The 20,677-nt window shown below is 43.6% G+C and overlaps 1 protein-coding gene and 1 long non-coding RNA gene across 3 annotated transcripts in view; one reads left to right on the top strand and one right to left on the bottom strand.

Annotated features, from left to right (window-relative positions):
• The first annotated feature begins 4,354 nt into the window (after positions 1–4,354).
• Positions 4,355–20,677, top strand: part of fbln1 (fibulin 1) — a 37,283-nt gene continuing 20,960 nt past the window's right edge. The window contains exons 1-15 of one of the 2 annotated variants that reach the window (XM_052060775.1): positions 4,355–4,499; positions 10,140–10,248; positions 12,662–12,791; positions 13,448–13,607; positions 14,303–14,365; positions 14,461–14,547; positions 15,093–15,230; positions 15,313–15,450; positions 15,687–15,830; positions 15,994–16,119; positions 16,205–16,330; positions 16,978–17,097; positions 17,198–17,329; positions 17,445–17,568; positions 18,585–19,112. In XM_052060775.1, coding sequence (XP_051916735.1) covers positions 4,445–4,499; positions 10,140–10,248; positions 12,662–12,791; positions 13,448–13,607; positions 14,303–14,365; positions 14,461–14,547; positions 15,093–15,230; positions 15,313–15,450; positions 15,687–15,830; positions 15,994–16,119; positions 16,205–16,330; positions 16,978–17,097; positions 17,198–17,329; positions 17,445–17,568; positions 18,585–18,966 — 2,034 coding nt within the window. In that variant the 5' untranslated portion in view covers positions 4,355–4,444 and the 3' untranslated portion in view covers positions 18,967–19,112. Of the gene's footprint in view, positions 4,500–10,139; positions 10,249–12,661; positions 12,792–13,447; positions 13,608–14,302; positions 14,366–14,460; positions 14,548–15,092; positions 15,231–15,312; positions 15,451–15,686; positions 15,831–15,993; positions 16,120–16,204; positions 16,331–16,977; positions 17,098–17,197; positions 17,330–17,444; positions 17,569–18,584; positions 19,113–20,677 lie in introns of those variants that run through there. The other variant, XM_052060774.1, reaches the window with a different exon arrangement.
• LOC127597631 (uncharacterized) lies at positions 4,361–20,050 on the bottom strand. Its single transcript, XR_007961698.1, has 3 exons — positions 19,936–20,050; positions 7,521–7,587; positions 4,361–4,523 (listed from the first exon to the last, which is right to left on the bottom strand). It is a non-coding gene; the product is annotated as an uncharacterized LOC127597631 (long non-coding RNA).

The raw sequence follows: 20,677 nt of genomic DNA, 5'->3' as shown, positions 1-20,677 counted from the left end.
CCTGTGTGGAGTTTGCATGTTCTCCCCGGGCCTGCGTGGGTTTTCTCCGGGTGCTCCGGTTTCCTCCCACATTCCAAAAACATGCGTAGCAGGCTGATTGAACACTCTAAATTGTCCCTAGGTGTGAGTGTGAGTGCGAATGGTTGTTCATTTCTGTGTGCCCTGCGATTGGCTGGCCACCGATTCGGGGTGTCCCCCGCCTACTGCCCGAAGACAGCTGGAATAGACTCCAGCACCCCCGCGACCCTAGTGAGGATCAAGCGGCTCGGAAGATGAATGAATGAATGAATGAATGAATATATATATATATTATATATACTATATATATATATACTATATATATATATATATATATAATATATACTATATATATATATATATATATATATATATATATATATATATATATATAGTATATACTGTATATATAAACAAAAATCGGTTCCTCATTGTTCAGATTTGTTACTAATATTGCTGTTGTTCTTGTTTTTATTAGACGGACGTACAGCACATGGAAACGGTCTCAGCTCCTCTCTCAGCTCCTCACCACGGCAGTAATATTAAACATTTTTCACAGAGGATAAAGAATATATGACTTTTGAGTATTGCCCGTCTAAATGTGTTGCTCCACTTTTTTTAGTTTGATTATCAGTTGCTTAAAAGGCTTATAACACAGCAACATAGAGTCTAGCCGTTCGCCCCCGTTTCCTATTTTGTGTTGTGTCAAGTGAGTTGAGTGTTCTTACACTACAAGGTGCTCGTAACTCAAGTTTTTGCTCGCAAGTCAAGCTAAATAAAAACATAAATAAATAAATCGTCCAGATGACGACAGGTCATCGGCTCACTTGTATTTCAAAGCACATCTGTGCTGTCTCAATTGAGTTCTGAGGCAACTGCTGGGCTTGAAAGAAAATGCTGGCACGCCGGCAGCACTTATCATGGTTTCATGAGTCTTTGTCGGCATATGATGGCAACACTTTGGTTCCGTCAGTTTATTCCGCAACGCCCGGACAGGGATGTAAAGTTTCGAGCTGATAAACGACGATACGACAATTATATTCTGGCATGATGCCACTGTGTGAAAAAGGCGGATAAATGTTGGATCCGATGTTGCAGTGTCTCCGGAAGAAAGACACGACCGTAAACTCAAGGTGGACATTTGTGACAAGCCTTTCTCATTAGAAGAATTGGAATATAATGACCACACTTGAGACCCTTCGGAACAATAACAGCAGCTATCCAAACATCCCAAATCTGACAAAAGTTCATTGTACGTCCAAGTCTGCTTTGTAAACACCAACTTAACGCCTTGTTCCCTTTTCTAACAACTTCTTCCAAGTGCTTGTGCAACATGACCGGGGGGCTTGTGGGGTCGACTGACACAGACGTGGCAAGACAAGCTATGCTGAGCTTCAAAGCAGTGGCGGCGCACCCCCGCTGGCAAGATTGACGCTGTTTGAATGTGACCTCGGCCACTCCAATTTCCTCCAGCCAGGAGCTCGGAGGTCAGCACCCCCCCTGCTGATTTCAGGTTAGATTGCGAGCTAACAGGCACGAGAAAGTGCCCCAGATGAGGGATCCTGATGCTGGGCTACATCTCATTTACACGACAGATGTGCAGCTCTCGAAAGCCTCTCGAGGAAAAGATAAGATTAGCTATCGGGATGGCCTTTGTTGTTGAGATTACACAAAGTCCATCAGATCCTTTGGGAATGCTTTGTGAGAGTTTGTTCCCTTCATGGTGACTGAGTTGGGGAAACGTAACAGGCTGTGATTGCCGTCCGTGGTTGTCCGGGAAGACAAATGATTTGACATTGCCGTTACAGCGCCGATGAGAAACCTCGTCCGCCCGCCGTCAAATGAGGTGCACGCAACTCGACCCCGGTTGTACTGAAGGCTCGTTAACACAACTCTTGCTTTAAATGTATGATAACGGCAATTGTAAACATTATGGGGGGCGGGGGGGAGGGGCTTCGCTTACTTACAGGAGATTTACTGTACTTCATTTATAAATGCCAACACTAATCAATACGTTCTCATCCTATTGGGAGAACAGGCTGATGTTGTATTTTATTTTTAGCGCGTTTATGGCCCTCGTATTCTCGCGGCCTTGCCTTCGTGTTTTGCAGTGTCCCGCTATCAAACCCTGAGTGAAAAATTCGAGAGCGGCGGCAGAGACATGTGGCTGCGATTAGAAGATCGTCCAGCCTCTCGCTGTCACAGTTCCCAGAGCCGGCAGAGTTGGCTGATTGAATTTACAGAGCGCCTGTAGTTGGTACAAAATGTTTAAAATGCGGCCGAGCAATTATTCTCCACTTTGCTTCCAGATCCTCGTGTGCACGTGTGAGTGCATGTGCACAGCAACTCACCATCTCTTGGCCCGACAATGTGTTACATCTGTCCCACATTTACTTTGTGTCCAGCTGCGGATTTCAAGTCGAGTAAATAAGAAGGAAAAGTGAGCACAGCTGACGAAACGCAGGGTCATGGCGACTACTTGCTGCTACTATTGTTGTGTCGCTATTAGTTTTTTTTTTTTTTTTTTAGAAGAGACTGAAGAAAAAAAGAAAAAAGTAACACTGCAACAAAGTGGACAGTGAGGAGTACAGTATTCCAAAACTAAGGTGCAGCAGCAATATAAGCTAATGTTAGCATGTATGTGTATTCGTCTGTGTAATAAACTAAACTGTGGCTCAGGTAAAGCAACAGATAATTTTAGTGTCTTTGTTTATTTTTGCCATTTTTTTTATTGGGGAGGAGACTAATGTCGGAAAGGCAACGTGTTAGCAAAGTGGAGACATTAGCCTGTCGCACAAAGATGCTGCTGTAACGCAAGCTCATGTTAGCATGTGTGTTTACTTTTTTTGTCATTCTGAATTTTATTTGAGAGGCAAACAAATAGAACATGAAAATTGGACCAGTGTACGGACCATTTATCAACAAAAGCTAAGGGACGGCAGATGGCTAAACTAATGTTAGCATGAGGCCTCGATCGATACGGCTATTTTGAGGCTGATGCCGATTCCAAAATTTAGCAGAATAAAATTCCGATAACCGATGAAGCATCCGAGTCACTTTAAAAATAGATAATGAATTAAATCTTAAAAAACGTCTTCTTTCCAACCCTAGAGAGGAATTGACTGATTTGTGCCCTTTTTGGGGTGGGCAGGGCTTGGAGAGGGAGTGTTTGAATGTCGTTATCTTCGTCTTCTGGTGTAATGTGTTATGTGGGTAATGTGAGCTAACAATCGACCGATTAAATCAGCCAGTGTATTAATCGGTCGGACGCTAGTTAGTATGTGTTTTTGTTTATTGTCATTTGCTCAAGCTATGTAATCTTAAATGTTACAGAATGATGATGAATCTGGTCAACCAATGAGTGACCAGCTGTGGTCACCCATATATCATAGACCTGGTACTAGAACTAGTACTAGATCGTGTGTGTGTGTGTGTTTACATATTTTAAAATAAATACAATAGATGTTTGCTATGAAGTAAATGCGTAATGGCCACATTTGTAATTCATAGAAAAAAAGTTTGAATTTCTCCAGTCGGATAATTAAATTGTATTGATGCTGTTGCATAAATATGTATTTGCATCAGTGATGATTATTGTTTGTAAATCTCTAACTTGAAAAAAGTTGCGTTTGAGAACAGTAGGGGGAGCCCAGGATGAAGCTGTAACATGAGCTTCCAACAGTGGAAGGAAGGATTTCCTTAAGTGGACTTTTGGATACCTGTACTTTGCTTCACTATTTATTTTTTTGTGATGACTTTTCAGTCATTCATCAGGCGGTATTTTAGCATTTTGGTTATGTTGTTTTTGCTCAGTTCTGACAATCCTGTCAAATTTGAGCTTGCTGCAAAGCTATGCTGATTTTCTCCCCCTTCATCTCAGTACAAGCACTACGCAAATTAACAAAAAGAGTTTTCCAGATATCGCAACAGCTATTCTATAAAATCCAGTGTAGATTTGACAATCACCTTTCATTATTAAAAAAAAGGCCTCAACTAACTGAGAATTCCAAACTGGCTCCCACGTGTTGACGATAATGACATTAGAATGAGTACGCACGAATCACTTAATGTTATCACATGAATGCATGCAGTCACTGCAATGCAATGTTAGGCCACGGTTGCCAAAATGGTGTAGCAGAATAACGGTTGAAGTGGAGCAGAGAGGAGTCAAGTGGGTGTGTGGGTCCAGCCCGCCGTGACGGTTCACGCAGTCATTTAGTCGAGGCTCACTCCTGCAGACAGGCAAAGCTGCACTGCATCACTCCTTTGCTGTCTTCTTCAGAGCCAGTCAGTCTTTATTATTATTATTATTATTTTTTTTTTTTTTAAAGGAGCACCGGCATTTATTTTTACTTTTTTTTCAAAGTTAAACTTCACATTTTGAACTAATTGAATATCACGTGTGAGGATCTTTGCTTCTCACCTCATGGGGCTGTGGATTGTGGTGCTCACTTCAGTGCTGGGAGTCCTCCTTGTTCAAGGTAAGTTTCAGTTCAAGTTTCCATCTGAAGCGGAATCCGTAAGAGTTTGTTGTCAATTACCTGAAGATTTATTTTCACCATTCATATCATATAATCATCATTTGCTCTTTTTTTTTTTGCATCACTGCATGTGTTGAATCTGACAGATAAAATGTTTAAACACCTCAAGCTGTAGCTGCTCTCTACATTTTGTCATATACCCTGTTCGGGGGTATCAACACAACCTTTTAAAAATCAACTTCAGTTTTTGCATCTCTGTCATTCAATTTCATGTGGGGTGCCTTTTAAAGTATGACCCGGGTGCAAATATTGAGACTTTTAGATCATCTTTCGTTCATTTACATTTTGGGTAAACCGTTATTATTGCCACATATTAATTGAAGGTGTTTCGGATGGGATGGGCGTGCAGCCATGTGCACCTCGGATTCTTAATTTCACCTCGTATAATATGCACGACTAGTATGTAGGCTGAATTGAGCATCCTGTTGCTCGTGATGGATTCCACTTGAGGGACGTTTGGACAAGTCAAAGGCCAGGCGCCTTGGTGTGGCATGGACGCCTCAGCCGACGATGCGAAAGCTCACACATACTTCCCGCCGCGATCTCGGCAAGCCGTCTCCGCAAAGGGGTGCGATTTATACAGGAGGTCCGTCACGACAACGGAGCCTCTCGCAAGCGCGCATGTGCGACCGCTTTCACAGTCGGTGGGGGCCAACAAGCAGGTTGGGCTTTTACAACAGCACAAATACCTGTAGCTTCTGCTCCCCCCCCCCACCCCCCATCCCCCACCCCTGTCCTGCCTGTGTGTATTCTGGGAATCGCAAGGAAATGTGAGACGGGCGCTCTCGCGGTTTGACGGGTCAGCATACGCTCCTTCAGGTCAAGCTGACCATTTAGTGCCTTGTAGGATTTTTACATTCAATTCTATTCACGTTGAGCGGTGAAGCTGGTACTGGAGGACTGCAAGTTTCTTGTTTTAGTCCGGCAGCATGCAGTCAATGGCTAAGAGATAAATGAATGGATGCTTTGAATGCTGCAAGTTGGAGCTAGATTAAGATTGCACAGTAGGTAAATAAAATAGCTCGGCGGATGCAGATGCAACAAACCACCTTTCTTTGCTCATGCCTGCCCGTGTAAGCTAACTGGTGCTCTCATACATAGTCGTACTGCTCTGAAAGCGGGCCAAGAAATAATTACTGGGATGAAACAAGCCCTCTTGCAACAGTGTTTTTTCTTGAAAAGTGGGCCTTGACAATGAATTTTTAATCATGTCCAACATCGTGCTCACCTGCAAATCAATCTTTGGTGTGTATTTCAGGCTCAACCAATCAGAGGGACAAACTTAACTCAACCAATTAGAGGAGGAGAAAATGCCGATGTCACTCTAAGAGTTCGTGATTGGTGAAACCAAAATGTGATTGGTCAAAAAAAAAAATGTAGATGCAACGGCCACAGCGTTGATATTCCAAAACTATGCCTCGTATGTTGAGGAAACGATATTGAAAAAAATATTGCAACATTTAGTCATATCCTGAGTACTGGAAAGCAGATAGATGGTTGATGCATTCAACGCAAATTATATGAAGATACAGAGATGACCTATGGGCAAGTACTGTATTTAGGGAGATCCAGCCACCCCTCGTCATGTTGTGCTTCACTTTTTATGGTCTCACTCAAGATTTTTAGATCGCACTCATCCAATTTCTTTTTGCGGAGATCATTTTCTCAGAGGGACGATGTTGCTGCATGTCACGTAGCAGCAATAAGCCTGAGCCTGATCATTTCACGCAAAAGAGGACAAAGTGCAATGTGTGTACCTCGAAGCAGAACTGATTTACACAATTGCATGTCTACTGTAAAGTCAATATTGTTAGTTTATTTAATAACGGTTTCACATTAGCAGTTCTTCTTCAATATCCCCCCCCCCCCCCCCCCCACACACACACACACAACCGAAAGGCTGGCTCGATAGCTTGCAACGTCTGGCTCCCGGTGTTGGATTTTGGTGCTGCAGTGGTCTCATTAAGTCTTGTTTACACGAGGTGTCTAGACAAAGTCGAGTCATGCCAAAATGAAAGCGAACGGCCCCCACATCCCTCGTCTGATCCAAGATGGAAATCATCAGACAATACGCCACAACAGCGCCGCGTCTGCTTTGCTTCGTTCTTGTTTAAAAAAAAAAAAGAAAAAAAGAGCCACTTCTGTTCTTTCAATTTCGCGTTTTAAGCATCCGAGACAGCGGTGGTCTTGGAATGCCAACTATGACGATAATTTGGAAAACACTTACAGTGGGCCCCTGGTGGGAAAGATAATTGGATGACTTTTTTCTTCTTCTTGTAGTCAGCATAATGGGAGCCCCTCCTCCTTGGATGTCAAATGTGAATGCAAATCATTTTAATTACCATTTGATAGTTCAGCTTGGAATTGCTACTACGCTCTTTGTTCATCAACTTTTTTTTTTTTTTTGGTCTGCTGTAAGATTTTCGTTTGCTGGAGAGAGTCAAATGGCACGTGCCAAACTATGAAAATTATGAAACGTATGAATGTAAAACATTTCATCATAGGAGGCACATTGCCTCTTTAACTCATTTGTTGGTGGTGGTGGGCACTTATCAATAAAGCTCGGCGGAAACAAAAGAAATACATTTTGTGGTCTTACATGATTATTTCTTTGATGAAACATGAATGCATCTTTGTTCATTTATCTACGCCAGTATATTGACAGGCAGAACAATTAAATGCTGTTCTAGTATTGACCTGCGCATTGCATCATGATTTAACTATTCAATAAAACGTGACAGCTAGCTTAAATATTTGCTATTGCCTATTGATGCAACATGACAGCAAATGTTTTTTTTTTTTTTACATTAGACATGGCTTTGTCCCGAGCACAAAAAACCACAATAGTTGACCTTTTCAGAAAATAACAGAGGAAAAGTGTGCTGTGAGATTTTGTCAATTCATCAAAGTGCCTTGGCTCAATTAAGTTAAGGAAATAGTCTGGCAACTGGGGTCACCAACCTTTGGGAAACGGATAGCAACTTCTTTGGTGCTGGTTCATGCGAAGGGCTACCAGTTTGATGTACACCTGTGAAATGACAAAATTTCCTTTAGTTTGATGTTATTATTGATTTCTGACAGTAGTCAACAATTATTTAACAAGGGAGGAAACAGATCAATATCAAGATGAAAGACTTTCCTGCTACAAAACGCCGCAACTGTTTATAATATCAAGCGATGACTTCCACAACGCTGCGAGGAAATCACAATGTCGCGTCGTTTGTGAGCTACAGCATTTTGTTCACAGGCCCGCGGCCTGCTACTATGACCTCTCGTCTACAAGCTCAACCTTCAGTTGTGCAATGCTCGCAAAGCAGCTAGCATGCGCTGTGAAGTTTTAACAGTGCGCTTGCAACAACAAACCGAAAAAGCGAAAGAGAACAAATTTCAAAGGAAGCGCACGGCCTGGTAAACAGTGGATTGAAAGCGCTTTTACAGGTGCGTTGCAGCTCATTAATCGGCTTGCTGATGTCATGTTTTGGTTGGCTTTTAGTGCTCCCCGTGACATTTATTGGACGCTAAAGTCGCTGTTGGCAGAGTAAAAGCTTGATGTTAAGCACTGAATGACAAGGTGAGAGGTCAAAGGGCTCGAAATGTTTCCACACACTCCCTGGGGTCCCTGTAGGCCAGGGGTCGGTAACCCAAAATGTTGAAAGAACCATATTGGACCAAAAAAAAACAAAAAAAACCCCCGAATATATCTGGAGCCCAACCGATAGTGACGAGTTTTTATCTTTCGCTGTCCCTTTCCATTGCGGGATGCCGTTAGCGGCCACCTTTCAACATCTTGCGTCATCTTTTGAAAAGATTGTCACCAAAGGGGCTGGCGGTGTTTGTAGTAGACGGAATAAATTTGTCTTACGGGATAGATTAAATCTCGACTGACCCATGGTGATAACGCTTGTTCATGATGTCATCATATCGGCTTCGGCCACAGAGCTGGACGAGCTCTTGCACGTCGATGTCGTACACTCGCCAATGCTCCCTTGCTTCACTCTTTACTGGGAACTACTGGGTGAACGTCCCAAAAAATGTATGAAAGCGAAATACCCGAATAAACGCCTCGTGGTGGGTGTAGACGTCAAAGTTTGAGTTTTTCGGGGAATGTTAGGCTCTATAGGGGAAAAAAAAAACAGAGGTGCGAATTGCTAATCGTGGGGCTCCACTCGTATTTGTAAAGCTGAATCATTCTCATTCTTTTTAGGCCCAATCGAGTTCAAGCTCAGCACGATATAACAATTGTTAAAAGCTCTGAGCTCATTTTGGAGGATGCGCGCTCACACACACGCACACGCACACACGCACACACACACACACACACACACACACACACACACACACAAATCTAGCCTGCCCCCTCCTCGAGACAATGTTTTATATCCACCAAAACAAGAGTGCCGCTCTTCCAGACACTTGACGTCCTCCCTGCCTGACCGAACGTATTATTATCTGTGACCAGAGATCATAAAGCACTCATCGGCATGTCTCCCAACAGATGAACTCTTTCCGAGCGGATTTCACAAGCCCCATTCCTTGTATTTCGACGCGTGCAAGCAAGCACCCTCGCAACAGCTCTTTCTTTCACATTAGACAACAACACATTTTTGGGGGCGCTCTAGGGAGGGGGAGCTTATTGTTTTGCAATTTAGTGCAGTGGTCAGTGTTAAAAGCAGCAGACAGGAGGAGTATGTCGAGTCAGTCTGCCAAAACGCGGAATAGCTTTTGGCAGAGCGGCTCGACACACTTACGCAATTATGCAAACCGCCGGCATGAGAACGATCGCGATGGATGATTGTCGACCAAAGTGCGGGATGACCATAGCAGCTCAGAAATAAAATAAAATAACCCATCCTGGTGCAATTTTCTTCCAACACTTGCCCTTAAGCCTCCCCAAGGAAGATGATTGATTAACTGGCCACTTATTGTAAAATGTCAAGTGGGGAATGTGTTCCAATTGCAAATAAAAAATGTAATAAATCTCTATAGGACATAAAATAAAGTGAATTAATTTGTTCAAGGCTCATGCTGGTCTCTTCATAAAACAGGTACCAACTTTACAGTCAATGTTTTAAGGCATTGTTTTATCTTTGTCGTCGCATGGATGAAAGTCTCGATGCAGTCTAAATCCAAGTGGGGGCAGGTTAGACTTTGCGTTGGTATTTTTGCAGTCACGTGCGCGCAGATGCTGCATAACGGATTTAAAATTTGGCCGCGATCGGAGCCAAAATGCCACAAGGAGTCCCGCGCGACAATCAAAACGCTGCGCCATCGACGACAATAACAGCTACATAGCGTTTGCATTCTAAAATATAACTTGACTCGTTGTTAACTTTAAGATGAGTGTTTCGGTCACGGAGTGACGACTACAATGTGAGCTACACTCGGCCTAATCCAACTCACACTGACAAACGACAAAGCAGTTCATTGGATTGGATTGAATTGGATTGGATACATAGGTCACACCTCGCCTTTCAAGCTTTGTAAACCAAGATAGGCTCCAGCTGTCCGTTGAGCCTGAAAATGGCTGAATAACAGACCATCCATACCAAAAAAAAAAAGTCTGTCTGTTCTCGTGTGCAGGAGTGCCGCAGATCTCGATAGAGGACTGCTGCAAAGACGGCCAAAACCGCGGCAACGATAACCAAGCCTGTTCCACCCTGCCGCTCATCTCCGAGTCCCCGACGTGCAGGTAAAACTGAGTTCCACTATCCTGGGAGACGCGTCTGCTGGCTTTCAAAATCAAAGTGCTTTGCTTTTCTTTTCATAAAGCTGCAGCCGCATTGCTTCCTCCCTGCAGGCTAATCGTGATGAGTTAATCACGTGTCTGCTAGTAACCAGAGGAGGACTCGCCACCTTAAGCGATCTGAAAATGTGTCCAAATTATAGCACGGGATGAAAGGGGCAGAGGTCGCTTTTGAGGCACTATAATAGGAGAGAAAGATGAAGAGGTGTGTGTGGGGGGTGGGGTGGGTTGATTACAGCTTCAGGAAATACCTTTGAGGTGAAACCCAACGTGGACAGACGATGGAGTAACAGGAACTCAGAGGTGAAGAGAGGGTGAGGACACGAAAAAGGCTGGACATGGGGGTGGGGGGGTCTTCTGGTAAGAGCACATCGAGGGAGGAAACGGGCGTGGGGGCGGTTCAGCTCCTTTTCTTGTAAAAGCCCACAGAGATGCACAAGCGCAGGTCACCGATCACACGGAGACAATCTGATACAGTAGTTTGTTGAGGGAGAAAAAAAGAATTTTGACACCGGCGGTATTTAGACAAAATTAATGGCACACCTGCCCAAGATATTTACCGGACATTCCTCCACACCACACCTCCTCCCCAAAGCCATGTTTGCATGGAACTTGTTGGAAGACAAACTGTTTCCGTGAAGTTAAAAGCACTCTTGTTTCTTTCTATTTCGACTTAACTCAATTCAGGGGGGAAGACGGAATCTTTTGCTCCGTCTTCCCCCACCACATCCCCCACAAATCTCCTCTTAGCTTCTGAGACAAAAATGAAGCCATCCATCCATCCATCCATCCATCCATCATCTACCGCTTATCCAGGGCCGGGTCGCGGGGGCAACAGCTTTAGCAGGGAAGCCCAGACTTCCCTCTCCCTAGCTACTTCTTCCAGCTCTCCCCGGGGGATCCCGAGTCGTTCCCAGGCAAGCTGGGTGACATAGTCTCTCCAGCGTGTCCTGGGTCTTCCTCGGGGTCTCCTCCCGGTGGGACATGACTGGAACACCTCACCGGGGAGGAGCTCAGGAGGCATCCGAATCAGATGCCCAAGCCACCTCATCTGGCTCCTCTCGATGTGGAGGAGAAGCGGCTCGACTCGGAGCCCCTCCCGGATGACCGAGCTCCTCACCTTATCTCTAAGGGAGAGCCCGGACACCCTGCGGAGAAAACTCATTTCGTCCGCTTGTATCCGGGATCTCGTTCTTTCGGTCACGACCCATAGCTCGTGACCATAGATGAGGGTTGGGACGTAGATCGACCGGTAAATTGAGAGCTTCGCCCTTTGGCTCAGCTCCTTCTTCACCACGACAGACCGATACAGCGTCCGCAGACCGCAGAAGCTTGGCTGCAGAAGCTAGCTCTTGGGTCGATCCCTATATTGTAGTAAATGTGTACAGTGGCACCTCTACTTACGAACGTCTCTTCATGTGAAATTTTCAAGTTACGAAACGCCTCAAGAGAAAAATATTGCCTCTTGTTATAAAAGAAACTTCAAGATCCAAAAGGTAAAAATACTGTATATGGGCCGCCACTCGCAGATCCGAGTTCCCTGAACGCAACATACTTATAGCTGCTCTGCCATTGGCTACTACCGAGCATCATCCTGGCATCCCATTGGCCATGTGTCTATGTGTAGATGCGTCGAGTACGCAGTCACTAGTTTTTCATTTTTATTCTTGATTCTATTCTTTGTTTTCAACATGATGCACAATTCTCATTCATTGTGCAATCATCTAATTGTAACATGCATTTGTTACATATTTTGATGCATTTTTCTGCTTTATAAAACATGTATGTCTGAATTTGGGGGATGCTTGGAACGGATTAGGGCATTTACATGGAAAACGTGTCTCAACTTACAAAGTTTTCTGATTAAGAAATTTCTTCCAGAACCAATTAATTTTGTAAGTAGAGGTACCGCCGTATGTGATTATAGAGTATCAAAAAACTGTTTGAAAATACGCTAACAGGTGGTCAACTTCCATTAAGTGCCACCCGCTGGGAAGTTTTGATGGATTTTACCCATCAGCCACCACAACAATGACTGTACAATTTCCCCATATATTGCTGTTAAATTCCATGGAAAGTTTCTCCAATCATGGTACCGCTTTCACTGACTTTGACTGACGCCAATCTTTTATGTGCTGGAAACTGTTAGTCACCCCGTCCAATGACTCGCAGGAACAAACAATGTTTGTGTGGAAGTGGTTTTGCTTGCGTTTGCTGTTCATAAGACGGATGAGTAAGGACTTGCAGAGATCGATTCAGGGAAGGATTTAAAGAAAAAAAACATGTTTATGTTGATGACTTTTGGAGTGAGCAGATTAAATTTTCTTTCATTGATACAACGCTGTCTCTATTCCGACAGGACGGTGCAAGAGCAATGCTGCGTCGCAGTGCTCGAAGACAACATGTGCACCACTGGCATTACGGTGGCCAAAGAGCAAGGAGCATGTGATTCCTTGTTCTCCAACACCTGTGAGACCAAGACCACCAAGGTCTGTGCAATTTAGCTTTCCAAGTGAGCGCCAATATGAAAGACACAATGGCATACGGAGGGGAAATGCCTGACCTGCCGTCACGCATGACATTAGTATATCGTCGAAACTTGTTCAGTGAGCATCAAAGAAACCTCAACATTTTTTTTTTACTCTACTCCAATTATTTTGTTATGAGGTGCCCTACGGTAGAATCTCCAGAGTCCCACACAATCTGCTGCCCAAATTGCAATAACCCAACGCATATGTGAAAGTGGTGCTATTGGGGGATTCGGTTCCCAAAATCCCCTCTGAAGCCCTGGATCTGAATGCAGACGATGTGGGTCACCACGGGCACTGTATACAAAAAAATAAAATAAAATACACCCAAGCCCTAATGACCGGACTGCGACTGACTCATGGATTGAGCTTCCCCTCAGAACGAATGATCTCAACTCATATCAATTTAATAACCTTTGACTGTCCGCCAGTCGATTTATGTTCCTCTCACGTGACTGATGGACGGCTGCCTGTCTGACAAAGCACAAATAAAATGGGAAGCAGTTTTCCCGTTCGCTAAAGAAGATACTTTTTTCCCCTCCCCAATGTCTGGAGTCTATTGGTCTTGAACATGCATGGGTGTGTCTGTTGTGTGTGTGTGTGTGTGTGTATATCAGATGTGCTGCGACTGCTGCCTCCTGGGGAAGACAGGCCAGGAGCAGGGTCTTCCTTGTGACCACAGCCTGTCTTTAGGCTACCAGTGCGGCCTGGTGTACCGTGCCTGCTGCGTGGATGGAGTGCCCGACAATCAGACGGCGCCCGCAGGACAGACCGAACGTGAGTACAATGAAAATGCATGTCACTCGGTGGTGGGAAGTAACAAAGAATGTTGCAGATCGAAGATTGGTATCGATGAATAGGAGACATGGTCCTACACTGCTCTCTAGTGGCTGCAAAGGGTCATTGCTGGATGAAGGAGCTTCCATCTTGTTTGGGAATGGTTATTCTCAATAATATGGCGAAGTACATGCTATTGTTGATACGGTTAATTTGATATCTTAAGCATAATTGCAGCCCAACGAAAAGTTATAGTAGAATAGTCTTGACATGGATTATGTCTCGATGTCATTCCATTTTTGCAGTTGGAAGACGTTCCATAGTCGGACTGCTGTGGGTTCCTCAAACAGTTAAAAAAAAATTAATGTACATTTCAGTATTATGAGGCACATTTTTTTGGGTTGTGGTCCAATGAAAGGGATGCCTTCTATTTTTGAGGGTCTTCATTGAAGACGTTTTTTTTTCTCCAATAAAAATGACCACAATTGGGGTCCATCTGACTTTTTCACTGCTTGTTGATCATAAGGTGATTAGTTTGCAGCAATGCACATTGCAAAGCTGATCTAAAACGTGGCATACAGCCGCAACAGTTCAACTTGTTTGTTTAGATTTTTGCAGCTGAGAAAAGCTGCACATTTAGCTCGACAAAAGGGCTTCCAAAAAGGTACTCACTAAAAACGCTTCATCTCTCACAGTGCCAAACAAAGACGGAACACCGGAAACCGGAGGCAACTCAGTATTAAGTGATGAGTGTAACGGTGCGGTAAAACCATTTCCCTATTTTTTTTTTTTTTAATAACCGGATAGACTGATGGACTATCACCAAATATGTTTTCAATATTTTTTTTTCCAGGTAAATGTGCTCATAATTGTGTGAGTAATGATACCTGCGGTTGCTTCAAAGGCTACAAACTGAAGCCGGATGGAAAGAACTGTGAGGGTAAGAAACTTAATGGATAAAAGTACTGGGTCACACTTGTCTGAAGATATTTGATGACAGTGAACTCTTGCTTTTAGCGGGGGCACAGGGGCTGAGCCCTGCCGGGAATCGGGAATATCTGCGAGTAACTGTTTTATAATGCACAAGATGGCAGCAAAGAACTTTAGTATATTAGACGAAGCAATGGCCTGACTCATCCTCATTTCCTTTATTTATCATGGTGAAATCAGCAAAGGCATCGTTACGACAACAAAACAAGTGAAGCTCCTCCACTCAGTTCAACATAAGTGTCAAGATGCCAGCAGTGGCTCCAAAGCAAGATGTTTTTTTTTAAATATCAGGCATGGCTTTATTGTAACCACAAAAACAGCAAATAGGTGAGTTTTCAGCAAATAGGTTAAGAAAGGTTCACCCAGAAATCAGCTATCTAAACGAATTTGCAATTGCTGAACTGCAAACGTTTTGATTTTGTTTTAGTTTGCATGGTGTCCTTTTGCGATGGTATTTTTTGTCTTTTTCAAGTTCCTCCTCCTGTAATCGCACAGACATCAACGAGTGTTTGCTGGGCGCCAGCAACTGCCGATTGGGCGAGCGCTGCATCAACACCGAGGGTTCGTTCCGCTGCCAGCGAGAGGTCAGCTGCGGAACCGGCTATGAACTGACGGACGCCAACAACTGCAAAGGTCCGTCATGCACACGGGGTTATTTTAGTTTATTTATTCTTTTGCGCATGTGGTCGTTTGTACTAAACATTTATCTCTTCAGACATTGACGAGTGCGAGACCAACATCCACAACTGCGGTCGAGAGCTTGAATGCCAAAACACCCAGGGGTCATTCCGTTGTCTCCCCAAGGTCAAATGCGGTGCTGGTTTTATTCAGGATGCACTGGGAAACTGCATTGGTGAGTGTTAAATTCAAATGAATGACGCAAATACTAATCACAAGACAGTTGAGCAACCCATTTGGATGGGATTGTGATTTCTGGTGTGATGTCCTTTCATAACTTTGCTGCTGTGAATCGGGAATTTCTCCATTGCGAGACTAATAAAGGTTTTTCTTATCTTATCTTCTTATCATAGTTAACCGAAAATGACCGTAACTCTTTTGGGTCGTGTCATGTGTGTGTCTACTTGGCAGATATCAATGAATGTGTGAGCCAGACGGGCCCGTGCCAAAGGGGGCAGCTATGCATCAACACAGTGGGCTCGTATACGTGCCAGAGGAACTCCGTCAACTGCGGAAGGGGCTACCACCTCAATGACGACAGCACACGCTGCGTTGGTATGAGCCTTAATGCGCTGTCTGTAATTAACAATGTACTAGAGTTGTCCACAAGCGTGGAACTGCCAATGGGGAGTAAACCCCCATAAAAATCTGAGATTTTCTTTCAAAGTTATATTGCCTCACCCTAGGATGCTCTGACATGTCGTTTTCTATATCTAAGACATTGATGAGTGCAAAGGTCCCGAAACGGTGTGCGCGGGTCACGGCTGCATCAACACAATGGGTTCCTACCACTGCCAGTGCGACAACGGCTACAACTTCAACAGCATCAGTCGCCTGTGTGAAGGTAATGCTGGAAGAGAAGACGGGGGCAGGATGACGTCAGCCAATGGCGCACATGACCGCTATCCTCTACACGTGTTCTTTTGTAGATCTGAACGAATGCAGGCACTTCCCCGGACGCCTCTGTGCACACAAGTGTGACAACACGCCGGGGTCCTATAAGTGCAGCTGCACCACTGGCTTCAAGCTGTCCAGGGATAACAGGAACTGTGATGGTAGTCGGAGCTATTTATTGATCCTCGGTTATCAAGGCTAAGGAGCGGACCAGGCTAGGCTTTATTAGTTTCCGTTATTCAAGCCGAGTTACCTTTAAGATTTGAGACACAATTGTGAGAACACATAAAACATTTTTTAATGTGTTATGGAAATACAAGTTTGGATTGTAAATGTAAAATGAAAACAGATTTTCTGGAATATGTCACAAAGTTGCAAAAGAATGTCTGTCTGTCCAGCCTTTGATAGGCTATTTTTTGACAAGGCACAGAGTTTACAAAAATAATTACAAAAAAATTTTTTTTGAGGTATAAATTGGGTCCAGAGAAGGATGATTCTTCAAAAGATCATTTTAATAATATTCTACTGTCAGGTCATACACACAGTTTTACCATGCATGACAAAAAGTGTTGTTTTTTTTTTTAACTGCATGCTCCCCAATTTAATATGATAGTCTACACATTCTTTCTCATCCCCCATTATTTTCATAATTTTACAGATATATTTAAACCGTTGTTCTATGCATTAATAGGGTTACCAATTTTCATATTGATTCGATATGAATAAAGACAAAGGGCCACCACACGAAGGCCATTTTGTATTTTCTCCACACACCTCAATATGAACGTCGGCATCTTTGTTTGTGTAGATTTAAACGAGTGCGAGAGTAACCCGTGCAGCCAAGAATGCGCCAACGTGTATGGCTCGTACCAGTGCTACTGTCGCCGCGGTTACCAGCTCAGCGACACAGACGGCGTGACGTGCGAAGGTAAAAAAAAAAAAAAAACGTATCTGTGCAAAGCAACATCTGCCGTCTCAAAGCATTTGAAACATTTCAAAGATTCCCTCTTGTTTTTTTTTGCTCGTAGACATAGACGAATGCGCCCTGCCTACTGGGGGGCACATCTGCTCCTACCGTTGCCACAACACGCCCGGAAGCTTCCATTGTTCCTGCCCCGTTAGCGGCTACACCTTAGCACCCAATGGACGCAGCTGCCAAGGTCAATTCAAATAAACACAGAGTATCACACCTCCATGTTCCCCGAGGACCATGCCAACGAGTTCATGGGCGCTACGCATTCATATTTTAATATTTCTTTTTTTTTCCCCTTCTAGACATTGATGAATGTATGGCAGGGACGCACACGTGCGCAGAGAACCAGAGTTGTTTCAATGTGCAGGGCGGATTCCGTTGCCTGTCCTTTGATTGTCCGAGCAACTACCGCAAGGTTGGGGAAACGTAAGTGTAAAAACATGGAAATTCATTCTTCTAGAACAGTTTACACTTTAAGGTTGAACTGATGACATTTAGCATTTGACTGTACATGAATGGGATTGAAAGCTGCAGTGGGTAACTTTTTGTTGTTGTGGAGAAAAAGGCCACTCACGACTAGACGAGATGACGCACTGGTGATTAAGTGTATTAGCCTCTCTAAAATTTTGCTATTTTATATTTCGTGTCGACCGGTGACGAAAATGACGTGTAGGAAATGGCGCACTGAAAACGACGCATTTTACTCAGCCAATCGGTCCGGTGTGGCTCCTTGTCTGCTTGTTAAACATTACGTGATACGTGATTTTACGTGTGTATTCCTCACTGGCTGGCCTTCAAAAAATACAAAAAAAAAAATTAAAAATTAAATATAAATATAATTAATAAAAAAAAAATATATATATATATATATGTGTGTGTGTGTGTGTGTGTATTAATCCCATGGCAGGAGGCAGGGCATGTGTGTCACCTCTGCCGTCTGACAACTGATTCGGAGTCGATGTTCGTTTACAGTAAAAAAAAAAAAAAAGAAGAAAATATTCATGACCAAATTTGGAATCATATAATTGAAGAGCCTTTAAGCGGGTTTATTAAACAGCTTTCAGCATGTTGAAGTCCCCCCCCCCCCCCTTTAATCAATAGACATCTTTGTTTTAAAATTATTTTTTTTAAAGTGCAGTGAGCTTCAAGGCAGCAGCATGTCTTCGGACACTCAATGAAAACTGACACAAATTAAGAGCTTCCTAAAATGTTCTAGTTGAGCCTGTTTTCACCATAAGAAGCCTGCATGAGCCCACCATGAGCCCCTCTGTGGCACGAGGCTGCCCCTCACTGCATGCCATGCACGGCACATTGAATTCACATGGTCTCTCTCTTTCCCTCTGCTTGTTTTGTTCAAACCTTCCCTGTGAACCCCCCCCCCCCCCCCCCCCGCCCTCCCCACCAACCCTATCCCACCTGTCTCTCTCTGTCTCTCTTCGCAGTCGATGTGAACGCTTGCTTTGCAATGAGTCTGTCGAGTGCCTGGCCATGCCGCTGAGAATAACCTACTACCACCTCACCTTCCCCACCAACATCCCTGTCTTCACCAACATCTTCCGCATGGGCCCCTCCCACACGGTGCCGGGCGACGACATCGGCATCGCCATCACCTCGGGTAACGAGGGCGGCTTCTTCAAGGCGGAGCAAGTCGCCGGCGGCGGCGTCATGTCCGTGGCGCGGCTCTTCGACAGCCCGCGGGACTTTGAGTTGTCCGTGGAGCTGGGACTGCGTCGCTACGGCACGCTGAGCACGTACCTGGCCAAAGTGCTGGTGTTCGTCACCGAGGACGAGCCCCGCGTCGTTTACGACCCGCTGCTCGAATGAGAACCGCGGCACTCTCGTGAAGTCTTATCTTTACTGCCCAGTAGTCTGAGAATGAAGTCATGTTCCTAGAATATGAATACTATATCACTTGGACGAGAAGTCGTATAAAGCTGGGATATGTCAGACAGAATGGGGTATGATATTTACCCCCCCTCACCCCCAAAAAAGTCTAAATATTAAGAAATGGTTGTAGTTTGCCGGATTTTTTTTAATCTTACAAGAATAAAACGGCAGTTTTATGAGGAAAAAAGTTGAAAGAATAAAGATGAACACATACATTGCATACACTGCCATAGATGATGAATGAAAATTTTCTAGGGTTAGAAAATTTTAAAGAATAAATTAATGATATTTTGCGGGTAGTTGGCACACTTACCAGAATGAAGTTGTCATTTTACGAGGATAACGTCTTCATTTTATGACAAGAGTTGTAAAAAGACAATCAAAAGTTTACATTTTCAAAGTCAGAATTTTTAGGGAACGTCTTTCGATAAAGAGAAAAAGTTTACAAAAGTTACAATTTTCCAAGAATGAACTGCTTGCTTTTAACAAAATAAAGCATTGTATGAAAATCGAGTTGTAATTTTACGAGAACAAAGTCAAAACATGATGAGAGAAAATTGCAGTTTTGAGGAATTTTTTAACTTATTTTTTGGGAGTGGGTAAATTCCTAATAAAAGCAGAAAAAAACTACTAATACTCCCATTAGTGAAAAACTATTCCCCCATTATTGAACAACTGTTCCCCTTAGGGTATGACTTTTTTCCCCCTTTAATTTTTTATTTGGAATTGTTCAGTTTCATCACCAAAGTATCAATCAAAACTGAGCATTATTTTCTTTGTAAAGGCAAATCTGGATATAAAACAGCTCTTGCAGTGCACCTCATTGGATCGTTGTCTTAACAGAGTGGCCAAGTGTATTTGAGGTCATACAGTACTTTGGTTTTTAATCGAGTGACGGTAACTCACCACTTGCCGCAAGATGTCGTCGATCCACATGGTGGCGTCCTTTTAAAATCAACCACTTGATGAATGCATCATGTCTCTGGAAGCAGGGCAACAAAGTAGCAGCTAGGTGACGCACTAGGTCAGGGTAAAATCCTAAAAGCGGTTGGCGCTGTTAAGTGAAAAACACAGAGTGTGGGTTGCGTGTTAGAAGTCTGATGATTGATCATACTTGATGCTGTATGTGTTGGCTGAGCACCCCCTCCCCTTTTTTAATAAAACATAAATAAGGCAAGTAAAGTGCTTTGTGGTGAGGTCGGATTAAATTCAACACAGCTAAGTGAAGCGCCGAGGTAAAATGACAAGACATCATCGCTCATCATGTCAAAAAAAAAAAAAACGGGGTTCTTCAAGCATGTTAGCATAAGTGAACGTCCTGAAAACAAAACAACTCGCTAAGCTGCCAACTGAGTGTTGGTAATACACATGACACATTTTAAACAGTCACACAAGTTCAACATGTAATCAATAGCTTAAAAAAATTCATCCAAAAACTACCTTGTGATCAAAAATGACAAGTACAATGGACGGTAGCTAGCGGCTAGTGGGATGAGCTAACACAATAGGATACATTATCAGTCTGTCCTCAAATATCGAAAAAATAAAATAAAATAAAAAATAGTTTGTTACCGCTTGGACAAAAGTACATTTGCCTATGAGTATTGTTTGTATTCCGACAGCCACTGCTGAAAGGGTTATAACTACA

Source organism: Hippocampus zosterae, chromosome 3 (assembly GCF_025434085.1).
Source record: "Hippocampus zosterae strain Florida chromosome 3, ASM2543408v3, whole genome shotgun sequence".
Taxonomy (NCBI): domain Eukaryota; kingdom Metazoa; phylum Chordata; class Actinopteri; order Syngnathiformes; family Syngnathidae; genus Hippocampus; species Hippocampus zosterae.
This window is presented reverse-complemented; position numbering and strand designations above follow the sequence as displayed.